Below are 13,194 nucleotides of genomic sequence, written 5' to 3'. Positions count from 1 at the left end.
AGCTCCTCTTTTTCCTACTGTGAAAAAAAACCAAACTTCTCTATTATTGGTTTGTCAACAAATTACATTTCTTTCTGTTTTTTTTTTTTTTTTTTTTTTTTTTTTTTTAATTTCCCATCTTCATTTTAATACTTCTGCAATGGAATTGAGTCTGATTTGATTTCTTGTGAGTTCTCAGACACAGCCATTCCTTAGCTTGTGTTGTAACCTTTGATTTATACCAGCAAATTTGAGAGGATATATAGCCCTCTTGCACAATGAGGCTTCTGGAGTCACTGGTAATAAAGGGTGAGAAGAATGGAGAAAAAATAAAAGTACTGCTTCTTTGTTTGCTTGTTCAAGGAAATCCTTCAGCTCGGCTGTTATTACTAACCCAGTCTGGGAAATATAATTTGGAGTTGCTTGCTGTTTCTTAGAAATGTTTCTCCTTTGGAGTCATGTGGTGAAATGTTTATCACTTAGATAAGTTAGTCAAAGATAAGGTATGAACAATAGATGAAATTCTGCTTTCAGCTGCATTTGTGTGTTTCCCACTGGCTGAAGCAGGAGAACTGCAGGAATATTTTGCCAATCCTAATCAGCAACCAGACAATAAGAAGGACCAGGGCATCTCCTTTTTTTATAATGCAGGCATAAAAGAAAAGCCTGTTACTTAATGTGTAACTAAAATACATGGTTTGCTTAAACTTGTACTGGCTGTTTGTGTAATTTATAGTCATATTGCCTAAATACTGCCTGTATGTAACATTGTATGTGTATTTTGCAGCAGTGGATGGTGTCAGTAACTCTGACTCTGACTACACCAGTGAAACCTTGAACCCACATATAATAAAAGCTGAGGCTGCCCAAGATGTTTCCATTTCTGTTCCAGTAACAATCATAGATGATGCTCCAGAACTTAGCAACTCTAACTCATATGAAAATCAAGAGATAGAGATTAAGGTTTCACAGAATATCTCAGCGGACTCTGTTAATGCAAGAAACTTCACAAATAAAAACAACAATGCAGGTTCCTTTGATAAGGGACACACAGATGGTGCAGCTGTATACAAGGACCTAATATATCAGCAACAATCTGAAAATGAATTCATTCACTTGCCTGTGGAGCAGAGGAGAGATATGTTTGAATCTCTCACATCATCCTTTGAAAAAAGAAATGAAAAGAACTTAAGACTGGAACCCTCTCCTAAACATGGTATGAAGTCTGAGGAATGTAAATCCAAGCTGAGTCCATCTCACTCCAAAGCCACGGCTGAAATCAGTACATCAAAAGAGAAGCTAAGTCCAGTTAATGAATGTAGTAGCAGGGAGAGATCTCTGAAAAAAAGTAAATCAGAGATAGAAATCAAATGGCCACCAGCAAAAAAAACTGAAGTAGAAGTCCCATCAACACCCACATGGTGTCATCGTGCCCAGAATTCAGGATCAAGCTACGAACCTAAAATGGGTTTGACGACATTTAAAGTTGTCCCTCCCAAACCCGAAGTAAGACATTTTGATCGAGGAGTTTCAGTCTCCACTGGTGCCATTAAGATAGATGAACTGGGCAATCTCATAGGTCCAAACACCAGTGTTAGTAAGCATGTACAAGGCTTTTCTTCTGATGAAAGTGAGGAAATTCATATTGGGAGAGTGAAGGCCTTCTGGAGGTCAAGTTCTATGGAAAAGCAAAGTGATGACTCTGCTGAGCATTTTCCTAAAAAGTCAGCAGTCACCACAAACTCTAAACCCTTTACTATAAAACATGATCACAAACCTGTCTGTCTTTCAGCTCCAAAACCTGCAGCACCACAAACTGTTACTACCCAGGTAGCTGAAAGACAATCTGAGAATGAAAGGACCAAACCAGCTCTTTCAGTTACACCGTCCCAGGTAACACCATTAGCAGCCCCAGCCATTAGTAAGGACAAGCTGGAGCTCCCGTTTGTAAAGCCACACAGGAGAACTTCAAGTCAGTATGTTGCGTCTGCTATTGCAAGGCACATCAATGCAACTACCTTTAAGTCTGACACTATGGAATATAACGAGAAAGATGAAAACAAGCAAGGGGCAGGAGAGGTTAAGAATGAAGCAGAAGTTTCACCAAAAAGATGTATTATTGTGGCCAAATATAGCCCTGTGGAAACAGAATCAGCAGAAACAAGAGAAACCCTTTCAAGTATTTTTACTTCCAGTCAGAAAGCATCCCACAGGTTTACACCTGGTGATAATTCTGGCATGGAAAACAAAGTAGTTAATAGCAGGGCACCAAATCAAGCAACTCCTGTGAGTTTCTATAAAAAGAATGCCAGTGTCCCATTTACTAAATCCTCTTCAAAGGATAACAACAGTGCAGAAGATGATCATGGTTTAAACAGCAAACAAAGTGTAGCAGAGAAAAAGACTGTGTTTGACCAGAAATGTGAGACTTTGACCCATACTAATTCAGCCTCATCCCTCAAGTCTCCTGATCTCCAAGGAGTCCCCTCCTCTTTCAGCTCATCTGTACGAGTCACTAAATGGCGTCCTGCTAATAGCGTACAAGTTAGTTCACTTAAAGCTTCTCCTGAGCTAAATGGTGCAGCAGCAAACGCAGAGTCAGAGCAGGAGGAGAAACCTGATGATGCAGATGTTAATACTGTTGGTGAACTGGATGTTAATGTGCAGACCAATATTTTTGGACCAAAGAAGAAGTTCAAACCTGTCATCCAAAAGCCAGTTCCAAAGGACACATCATTGCACAGTGCCCTAATGGAAGCCATTCAAACAGGAGGGGGAAAGGAGAAACTCAGAAAGGTAAAGTGGAACCCGTTTTTAACCTGATCAGACTGCAGAGCCCTATATTCACCCTGTCATACACTAGAGGTTTGGTAACTTGTACAGTTGCTGGTGAGCCAGAGAACGCAAGGCATTTTAAAAATTTATAATGGCAAAATGCAGACCAAGCTGCTGTTTATTCTGCACATCCTGTGTATTATGCAACACCATGGCTGCTGCACTAGCTGGGTAGGCAGAGGGTGCGTAGACACAGATAAAGGAGAGGTAATTGAGATTAGTCTAAGAGCCAAACCCTCATTTCAGTGTGTTATGTAAAAACAGGAACACACAGCATGGAGAAAACTTGTAAATACCTGCAGTGAAAGAAAATTGCATTTTTTTTTTACTAGGGGGTAATAGTATGCCACTGACTTCATGCATGAGGAACATGAACTGCATCTCCAAGTACACCATTACTATCTACACTCTTCAATATGAATAAGGTTTTACAAGCAGGCCCAAAAAAAGACAAACTGATCAGTCTTCATAGTTTGCATTCTGGTACAAGTGCTAAAAAGTGTTTCCAAGCTATCTCTAAGTAAATATCTAATAACAATGGGAGGTTTATTCCCTTCATATTCTAGGTTTCAAATGGTGCATTAAATGGTAATCACGGGAAACCCTCATATGCTGAGCCAGAAAATGAGCGCTCAGCCCTGCTAGCAGCAATTAGAGGCCACAGTGGCACCTCAAAGCTAAAAAAGGTAAGGAATCAAGATGGTGAGTGATCTTTGAAGTGTGATCTATTCCGTCTGAATGTTTTGAATAAATCCAAATATCCCACAAATGAAACCTTGTGCTGCAAAGAGAGAAATTGTGGTAGTAACCATATGACAGAAGACCAGATCTGACCTACGCAGACAGCACAGCAGGTTCAATCCTATTCTCTGCTATAAAACTTAAAAGTCTTTCAAATAGTGCGCCTTTAGCTTAGAAAGAGGCATGTAGAAATCCAAACCAATTACAGGGAGTGTACATAGAAGACATCAAATGTTCATTATTTTCATATTTAGATGGGGTCTCTTTTTAGAATGGTTTTGGTTGGAAAGGATTTAAGCATTATCTAGTTCCAACCCCTCTGCCTTGGGCAGGGACTTTTCCCATTAGATCAGGTTGCTCAAGGCCCCATCCAACAAGCCCTTGAACACCAACAGGGATGGGGCATCCACAGCTTCTCCACACAGAGAAGCAGTAGTTTAGGAGTTTGCTGTTGGATTAATGTATTTACATTACCTATCATATATATCCCAGCTTCCTGAAAACTCACTAGGCTTCTTCATACGTTCTGTGTATCTGCTAACATGGTGCAAGTTGTATGCAAGTAATTGATATTGATGTTTCATCAGCATTCCCCACAGCAGGATGATTCCTTCTTTCTGAAAGATTTATCTAACCATTAAAGCATCTCTTACTCCTAATAGCCAAAACCTGCATTGTTCTAGCCTTAGTTTTTGCTCAGTTGACTAATCCAGCCAAAGATGTGTCCTTGGCAAGGAGGTTCCCGTTTCCCTCGTGCAATGACTCAGTTCATTAGCACATATCCAGATAGCTGGCATGAGATAGAAAAATTCTCTTGCCTGTGTTAGGGAATTACTTCACCCCTCAAATATCCTACTGCCCTTGCTGCAGGTAGGGCACAGCTTCCTCTGAGCCTGTGAGCAGGATGTGCTAAGCAGCAGCAATCTTCACACGTACTTAACTGCATTCTGCATTCATTAGGAATAAATAGCAATTTGTGTAAAAGAGGCTCTGACAATGAAGTCATCACAGAGACTTTTTGCAATACTTTCCTCTGGCAGAGAAGTTTTTGCCATGATTTTAAAGGAAGTTGCCTAGAAACCATATGCTTTTTCACACCATGTCACCTGTGCTAGTTAAATCAGTGTGTTTGTGTGTGCACAGGGGGCTGTACAGATGTGGTGTTCCTTTCATGTTGTCTCAAATGTTCGCCTTTTATCTAACACGACATGATGCTCATATATATGTATTGTGTGTTTATATATGTATAAGGAAGGGATAGAATACAGGAGGTCTCTGTGGATTATTTTAGGGGAGATGAATCCTTTAATTTTTTACCACAGAAGCTGTGCTGCAGTTTGTCTGAGAAATGAATTGTAATGAATTTGCTTGGAAACCTATTTGGCCCATAGCACTAAATTTCTTAATTACTGCTGAATCATTGTAATTACTAACAATTCATCATGATTGTTACTAGTATTAATGGAAAAAAGTATCTCTTGATCCAGTTGATGGAAAAGCTGGCTTAGTCTGAAAGACTGTCTTCTTCGCCTGCATGCATTTAAAGTAGGGTGAGTTTCCAAGCTGGTAATTTGTGCAGAAATTTTAGTTTCTGAAATTCTATAGAAACACACTTGGAAGAATTATCAATTGATTTTGTCCTCAGTGCTTTCACGTAGCTCTCTCTGTGTTGTTTTCTTTTGGTTTTGTTTTTTTGGTTTTTTTTAAGTATGGCTGGAAACTTTAGGTTTAATGGCTTTTTTTTCAGTGAAGCTATGTCTGAGAGCTCAGATCTGGAAGAGCTTCCCTGTCATCTGGGATTATTTCTGTGCAGCCCAGACTGCAAAAAGTAATCATATTCCTGGGTGGCTACTGCAGCTTTAATATATCTTCCTGATTCCAAAACCCTTGTGGTTGTTTCCAAATTAATACCAAGTCCAACTTTCTCTCTTACCTTACATGCCAAGAAGAGTTACAGGATGCTGAAGCTCACAGTAAATAAAGATTGAGTTTCTGAGACAGACTCAGTGCCAAGTCCTCAATGCTGGTAATCAGCCCAGCTGAGTGATGTGAGTGAGTAGTAACAGATGTTCAACCCCATGAGCAAACAAAAGTTCTATGGGTTTTACATCATCCAAGAAAAGTGAAATCAGTGAAAAGTGAATTCACTGAAAGTGAATCTAATGTCAAATAATTACAGCTTAGCCATGCTTTATATTAACCACCTTCTTTCAACTGCATGATGAGCAGATCTCCTCACTGGCCTCCCAAGAGCTGCAGCGTTTTAGGGATGCAGAACAGTCCTTGCAGAAGACAGAAGACCTTCAGGAAGAGCAGTTATGTATCCCACCTGCCCCTGCCCAGCCGCCACCACCACCTCCCATTCAGCTGTCAACAGCAGCTCCTAAATCCTCTGCCACAGCTTCAGGTAATCCAGTGGAGGCAAGGCAAGCCCTATTGGAGGCCATTCGCTCTGGTGCCGGAGCAGCAAAGTTAAGAAAGGTAAATGTACTTTTATATTTTACTGTGGATGAAACAACCTGTGTTTGCTGAGTTTTCAGAACCATTTTTAAGCTGTTCTAGGCAGACATTTCTTTCTTACATCAGAAGAAGGTACATGCACTAGTTCCTCCAACTGAATCAAAGATCAGGAATGTATTTGAAACCTTTGAACAGCTAGTGAAACACACCCATGCATATATGCAGCATGTGAACAGACAATGTGTTTTATTAAAGAGACCATCAAGACCATGACTATAATTTCATTTTCATGACCTTTTCATTCTGTATTATCTGGGATAATAGTGGATGTCCTTTAGATAAGGTGATCTTAAGAAAGATCAGATATGAGACCCTGAAGCAAATTTATAAATAAATATTCTCTCCTAACTTCCACAGGGTGTCCTAGACCTTGATTCCCAGCACTAAAACCTTGATCACATGTGCTGAGGGCTGTCAGTGAACCTGTGAGGTCAATTTAATGTCTGCCTGAACTTTTTTAATTGAATTATGTGTGTTTCACTTTTGTGGTTAGATGCGAATCGGTCGACTCCCAGATGGCTAAATGCTCAGTTGCCTGTGTGTGATTTTTGGAGTAACTTTACTTATCTTTTGATCAAAGTTTGTTCCTCCCAGTCTCAAGTTACACTGTATTTCTTGGTAAAGAGAAGCAGATCAATTGCCCTGAGTGGAGGCATCCCAATATTACACTGCAGTATCCAAGAGTAGACTTTGATCCAAGGACTTAAGGGAATGTAAAAAAGCAGATGTAGTTTTCCCAACACATGAATTAGCTGATGCCAACCATAAATATGTAAATAGACTTTAATCTTCCTCACTTGTCCTCTTTTAAATAATATTAAATGCACTCAAATTTTAACATTCAAAAGTTGTCCAAAAATCTGGTTTCTGATAAACCAGAAATTCCACAGAATCAAACCAATGGGACAAACAAATCAGTATTTCAGAAAAATTTATATCAACATGATCTGATTACACCAGGAACCTGGATGTGCAGTTAATTTTTCATGTGGAAAATTACATCTATGTTATGCATACAATTATGAGGAGCAGCAGAGTTCACACTTGGTTTGTTCATCTTGGAGAAGGCTGAGGAGCAACCTCATTGCAGTCAGTGCCTTCCTTGAGGAGGGCAGCTGAGGGGCGGGCAGGGTCTGCTCTCCATGGTGGCCAGCCGTAGATCCCAAGGGAATGGAATGCAGCTGTGTCAGGGGAAGTTCATATGACAGTAGGAAAGGGTTCTTCCCCCAGAGGGTGTTTGGGCACTGGAACAGGCTCCCCAGGAAAGTGGTCACCGCACCAGCCTGACAGAGTTCAAGCAGCAGCTGGATGATGTTCCTAGTCATATGGTTTAGTTTTAGGCATTCCTGGGAGGAGCAAGGAGTTGGACTCAGTGATCCTTATGGGTCCCTTCCAATTTGAGAAATTCTGTGATTCTAAGACTACAAATTATGAAGAAGTCAGGCCTTTATTTCTCCACTTCACCAACTGACAGAAAAAAAATGGGACTTGGACATTCAAGGGTACTTCATGCAGTTGTTTTCTAGATACTTCCAAATTTCTTGTTCTTCCAACTGCATTGCTCTTGTAGAAGTCTCTGAGGGGATCCATAGCTCTACTCATGAAAACAAGTCTTTATCATATCTTTGGGATTTATTTCAAAACACTTGGATAACCAGTGCAGGTCATGAAAGTACACCAGATAGACTGATGTATTCTACTAAATACCGTGCCTGTCTTGTCTCATTTCCAAGACAGAATAATTTTCGCTACTTTTGACATTGAAACAACAGAAGAGTACATCTCATTATATAGGTCTCTTATGAAAATAAAAGAGAGCAGTGTTTTGTCCAAGACAGAGTATGATTTTCTTATTACTGTGCTGCCCTTCCAGATACTGGATATGCAAGCTAGTCTTGTGTATGCCAAAGTCATCATGACACTTTGACATCTGAGATCTCATGCCCTTGATAACTGATTAAAATAAAAATGGTGTCAGATTTCTGAAAAGGCTTTCTATCCAATGTGTTTTAATATCTCTTCTAGTGTTATGCATTATATTGAGAGCCAAATTCTGATCCTTCCCTGTAATTTGACAACTTGGTGAGAGCAAAAGTTGAATCCATAGAGAAGAGTGAACACATAATAGCTAAATATCAAGGTTTTCTTCCTTTACCCGTGTCTAGGGAACACTGAGTTTTTTGTAGGCAGTGGCTGACAGGTTGCTTTGTGCCAGGGCTGAAGCAAATTTTTTCTTTCTTTTGCCTCCTCTGTCAAAGTTCTATGATGTTGTGATTTGGAGATGTGAGCACAGCACTGCTTTTGGCTTTGCTTTCTGGAAGATTTTAGTTGCAACAACTAGACAGCAGAGTAGGTAGCTCAGCTCAATAATGGCATCTGTTTCTCTTCCATTGTCTTCTCAAAGTCTTCTGGGACAAAGACTTCTGACAGAAAAGTCATTTATTTAGCTAATATTGTGGAGAACTGGGAAAAATCTGTGTTGCTGACAGAAAAGTCATTTATTTAGCTAATATTGTAGAGAGCTGGGAAGAATCTGTGTTGCATAATTATGCGTGACTTGGTGTTTATTTATGTGGATCTAGTTGCAATGGAAGTAGATCAAACATAGCTGTCATGGGAAGCAAATGTAAAAAGCAACCAATTACCTAGATAAGCAGCATCCCAACAAACATTTGAGCTCAAGTGTTATCTGTGAAAAGGCAGCTCCTCCACTCCTCCCCTGATTACACAGCTGTTTGCTAAAGTCATGAACTTTAAGGTTAAAAAATTCACTGTGCAGGAAATGAGAAGAGAAGTTGCTGCAGGCTGACCTTGCTTAGCTGAGAGTCAGGGTCTGCACAGCACAGTCTCTAATTGGGTCAGCCAAAAGAAACCAGAGCAGAAATAGATGCTTGAGGGATATGCCAAGTATAGGTAAGATAGTATTTGCATAGCTCTCCTCTCTCTTCCTTAATCCATTTTTTGAAGTACTGTGCCTGTTTGGGCAAATAAATTATGCTTTGTTTTGAAGAAATGACTTCTGTTTTATTGCACTGTTGCTGTCCACAGACTCCTGAAGGAAAATTCTTGCAGGTGCCAACCCCAGTTGAGCCTGCTCAGTCAAATGGTTCATCCCTAGCACAGGGCAGTTCACAGACCTGCCAGAAACTGGTTACACTACAGATCCTACCCAAAAGAAAGGGAGACACGGATGTGTTACAGGAATGGGATGAATTTACCAACATGGAGAAGACCTGACAGTCTGCAAGGAAGTAACCCTTTTCTTCAGTTTTTGAAATGATCTGTCAAGGAACCTGACAGGTGTTCAACACATCCAGAGTATAACAGCAAGTCAGGGAGGTGGCATCAAGTAAAGCCACCAGCTGTGATGGGCTCCCTGGTGCCTTTGGTGGTTAATTATGAGAAATGAACATGTCTCACTAGCAAGGAGGCTGTCCCAACCATGGGGTCTGCTGCACAAGCAAAGGAGAATCAGTTGATCTAGGAAGTAAACACCTCATCTGAGAGCCAATTTTGGCTAATACTGGTGAATAGAACTCAGGTCATAGAGCTGTACCATTTAACCTTCTAATTTTAAAAGTGAACTAGTGTTTTCCTTAAATTGTGTCAAACAGTATCATATAGTTAAGATCTCTATGTGCAGTTTTACCTTCCTAATTGCCATCTCATAAAATGTTAAATAATGTAGCTAGATGTCTGAAATTCTCTGTATCAATGGATGTGTATTTTTGTGCTTATGTAACTTGCCTTGGGATTAACCATGACTGTTGACTGTTTGTGGAAAAAAAAACATAACTACACATGCAAATAACCTATTAGATGTCTAGCTGTAGGTATAGTTGCAGCACAAGTCCATGCAGGATTAAAAATCTTACTCAAAGAAGGGAAGCTATAGAAGTTCCTTTAGCTTATGTGCCATACACTCATTTTAGATGAAGTTGTACTCAGGGATTTGGTAGAAATATTGCAGGGGAATTTGTCTGCACATGGTGGGGAAAGCAAGTTATATGTCTGAAGAATAGGCTGTTGCTCTTGGTAAGGTGATTGCTTCAGGCCACTTTTTAATGGTATGTGCAAGAGAGATTCTGCAGATTCCATGTATTTTCCAATAAAGATTGGAGTTGCACTGAAGTAGCCTTTTCTGTTTGTTCACTGAGATTTTTAAAAATTAATTTGGCTCCATCACAGTTCCCACAAGCATTCGTGGTGATGTTTGGCATCAGCATTAGGTCACGTCAGCTCTTGATACGTGCAGTGTATCATTCTGTTGGCAATCAAAGGAGCCAGGTAAGATAATTACTGCACCAATTGCAAGGAGTCCCTGTTCTCTGGGATAATTTGGAGTTGGTTGTCAACAAGTAACGCGTTGATTGGAATTATGTCATGTTGAGTGTCTTCTAGGAAGCATGGCCTAGTTCCATACCTTCATGTCAAGCAGTGGACTATTCTTCTCACATAAGCAGAGAAGTATAATTGTGAATGAATAAATACTGCTTCTTATTATCAGTATCTGTGGGTGCAATGAAAGAAATTACAAACTCAAAGCCACAGTTGATGTAGGCTTTGGTGTGCTGGAAATGAGGCTGGAGGCCTAACGATAAGGTTGGCCAAGCTTGATATACAGGTAGTCAAATGAGCTTGTAAAGTGATTCTAGTTCCCATGCACAGTGAGAGGCAGCCATTTGCATGCTGTTACTCTGTTTGAATTGGAAGATAAAACATAATTTGAACTCTTCACCTTGCTAATAATTTATACGATGACCTATTTTTTTTCCTCAAGAGTAAGGGTCAAAATGGAAACTTTAGACTTGATCAAATGCATTATTCCTGTTCAGCTTTTGTGGTGACCTTAATGTGTATATCTTTGATAGAATCAAAGCTCAGTAACTTTGAATTTGGAAGAGCACCTTAGCATATGTATTTTAAATTAAGCATATGCTTATATGACCTGAGGACTGGGAAGGAAGATAGGCATTTGTGTAAGTGTTTTCCTGAATCGAAGCCACTGGGAGTTTCCTTCATTCGATCAGAAAGCAAAGTACTCATCAATTCATTTTTATGGCCAGTGACAGCTAACCAATACAGAACAGATTTTGACTGAAGATTTGATACTTGCAGGCTGGGCTTCTGTTCATTCCACAAAATGCAGGAATTTCACAGAAAAATGCATCACCTATGGTCCAGAAATAACACAATTGCAAACATAATACCTAAGGATGTATGACGTGTGGGTATTTTAGGGAAGGATAGCACTTTTCATTAGACCAAGTGATATAGCTAGGAAAAAAGGCATATAAGCTTAAGTAGTCTCAAGGAGCAGATGAAGAAACCAAGCTTGAAAACAGCCCCACAGGAGAATGTTTGGTTAACAATGTCAACAGTTGGAGGTTTAAAAATATCTTGAATGATCATGTGCTTTTCTTTGTTACAGGTCCCTCTGCTCGTTTGAATCATGTAAAAAGAATAGGTAACTGGAAAATCTAACCCCGTATGCACCCATAATCATCATTCAAAGTCTGAAGTGGCAAAAAACATCAAGAAGTTTAGTTTAGTCTCTGGACTACAAGCCAAAATAAGTTGTAGTTAATTTTCTGTGTGTTCCTGCATAATGGTTCTAAGGGGAAAATATGTTGCTCTGCTGTAAAGCTTCTGTGCCAAGGAATTGTGTTTTGCCTCTGAATATTTAAGGTTGCCAATAAACTATTCTTGTTGGCAGGTTAATAATAATATAAACACTGTGCAGTTCTGTGTTAATACTTAATTGTGTTTATGGGCAAAACTAAAAACTTTGCTAGCTATCTGAAAAGTAATACTCATTTCCAGCTGTTAAAAATATGTAACTATTCACTTGCTTCTTTTTTGATTTCAAGAAGGGCTGTAAGCGATTAGGGTGAAAACCAGAGTAAAGATCTATTAAAAAAAATCAGAAGAAAATAGTTATGATACCTAAATTGTCATGTGCTGGGGTCACTGGTTTTTAAAATTAAATTAACTTTGTATCTCTGCTGGAGCTGTGAGAAAGCAGGCAATCAACAATGAATGTGAGACAGTGTCTATTGAAAAGTTACTTATGGGATATGACGTATAGAATGCTAATGTGCAGAGATATGCTGAACCCTGGTAACAAACATGGAACTTCAAAAATATTGAGCCACCTTAAAGGATCTCCATTTGCAACAGACTGTGAAGGTTATAAATATGATTCAGAGTATAGAGGTCCAAGATGTAGAATTCATTTTGCACTGTAAAATGAAGTGGAGCTGGTTTATGTCAGTAACCAGGACTTTTGTAGTCTGTTGTTCAGGTCATGCAAAAGTTGGCCCTTGGTTTCTAATGCGTATGGCTGTTGTGTGTTGTCTCACAAGTATTTATAGCAGCATATTTTTCAAATGTTAACTACTTTGGTAGTTGTTGTTGTACATATTTTGAAAATATTTCGTTAAATTGATTAACTTAAAAGGACAAATGAAAATGCTTTTTCACATTTGCTATATTGTAATGAAACTGAAGAAGAGGAAGTTTGTACATTTACATTTTTATAATCACAGACTACAGCAGTGGCAGAATTTTTGTTTAAGCTGGAATTTACAATGTATAGCTATGGACTGTTGAAAGCCCAGAGCCTGAGAATATTTAGCCATCTGCATTTAATGTGACTATATATTATATATTACAAAATATTGATGTCTGTTAGTGCCACGAATAAAAACAAAATCAAAACCTGACTTGACTTAAAAGGCTCTTTTTTTGTCAGATATTTTCTATTTACTGAAAGAAATTAAAACCAGAAATGGACTTTAGCAAACTAGTATGCTGTGCTCAGTATCTCAAGTCTAATGTAAAATATCTCAAGCCATGAAAGTGCTCACAACAGTTTAGAAGTGCAGTAGAATTCAGCAGCTAGGATCAATATGTGAGTTATATACATTTCAACAATGATGGAGTACTGGCAATGTTCCATTTCCTCATTAGGGAAGCTTATATATTCAGAATTAAGGTGCTCAGTTGCACTCTATGATAAATAAGATCGCCTCTGTTGATTGTGATTATCCTTCTTTTGCCTTCAAAGTTTTCTCAGTGTGCTAGAGATCAGAGGCACTACCATGTTGAAAATGCTAT

The 13,194-nt window shown here is 39.2% G+C and overlaps 1 protein-coding gene across 11 annotated transcripts in view; it reads left to right on the top strand.

Annotated features, from left to right (window-relative positions):
• The window catches only part of COBL (cordon-bleu WH2 repeat protein), a 157,573-nt gene extending 144,773 nt beyond the window's left edge, over positions 1-12,800 (top strand). For all 11 annotated transcript variants that reach the window (XM_064429492.1, XM_064429479.1, XM_064429485.1 and 8 more), the window contains 4 exons: positions 767-2,775; positions 3,381-3,500; positions 5,785-6,036; positions 11,507-12,800. In XM_064429492.1, the coding sequence (XP_064285562.1) occupies positions 767-2,775; positions 3,381-3,500; positions 5,785-6,036; positions 11,507-11,524 (2,399 nt within the window). In that variant the 3' untranslated portion in view covers positions 11,525-12,800. The remainder of the gene's footprint in view (positions 1-766; positions 2,776-3,380; positions 3,501-5,784; positions 6,037-11,506) is intronic.
• The last annotated feature ends 394 nt before the right edge of the window (positions 12,801-13,194 follow it).

The sequence above is a fragment of the Passer domesticus genome, chromosome 1 (genome assembly GCF_036417665.1).
Source record: "Passer domesticus isolate bPasDom1 chromosome 1, bPasDom1.hap1, whole genome shotgun sequence".
Taxonomy (NCBI): domain Eukaryota; kingdom Metazoa; phylum Chordata; class Aves; order Passeriformes; family Passeridae; genus Passer; species Passer domesticus.
The sequence above is the reverse complement of the archived record's forward strand: the minus strand, read 5'-3'. Positions and strand labels throughout refer to the sequence as shown.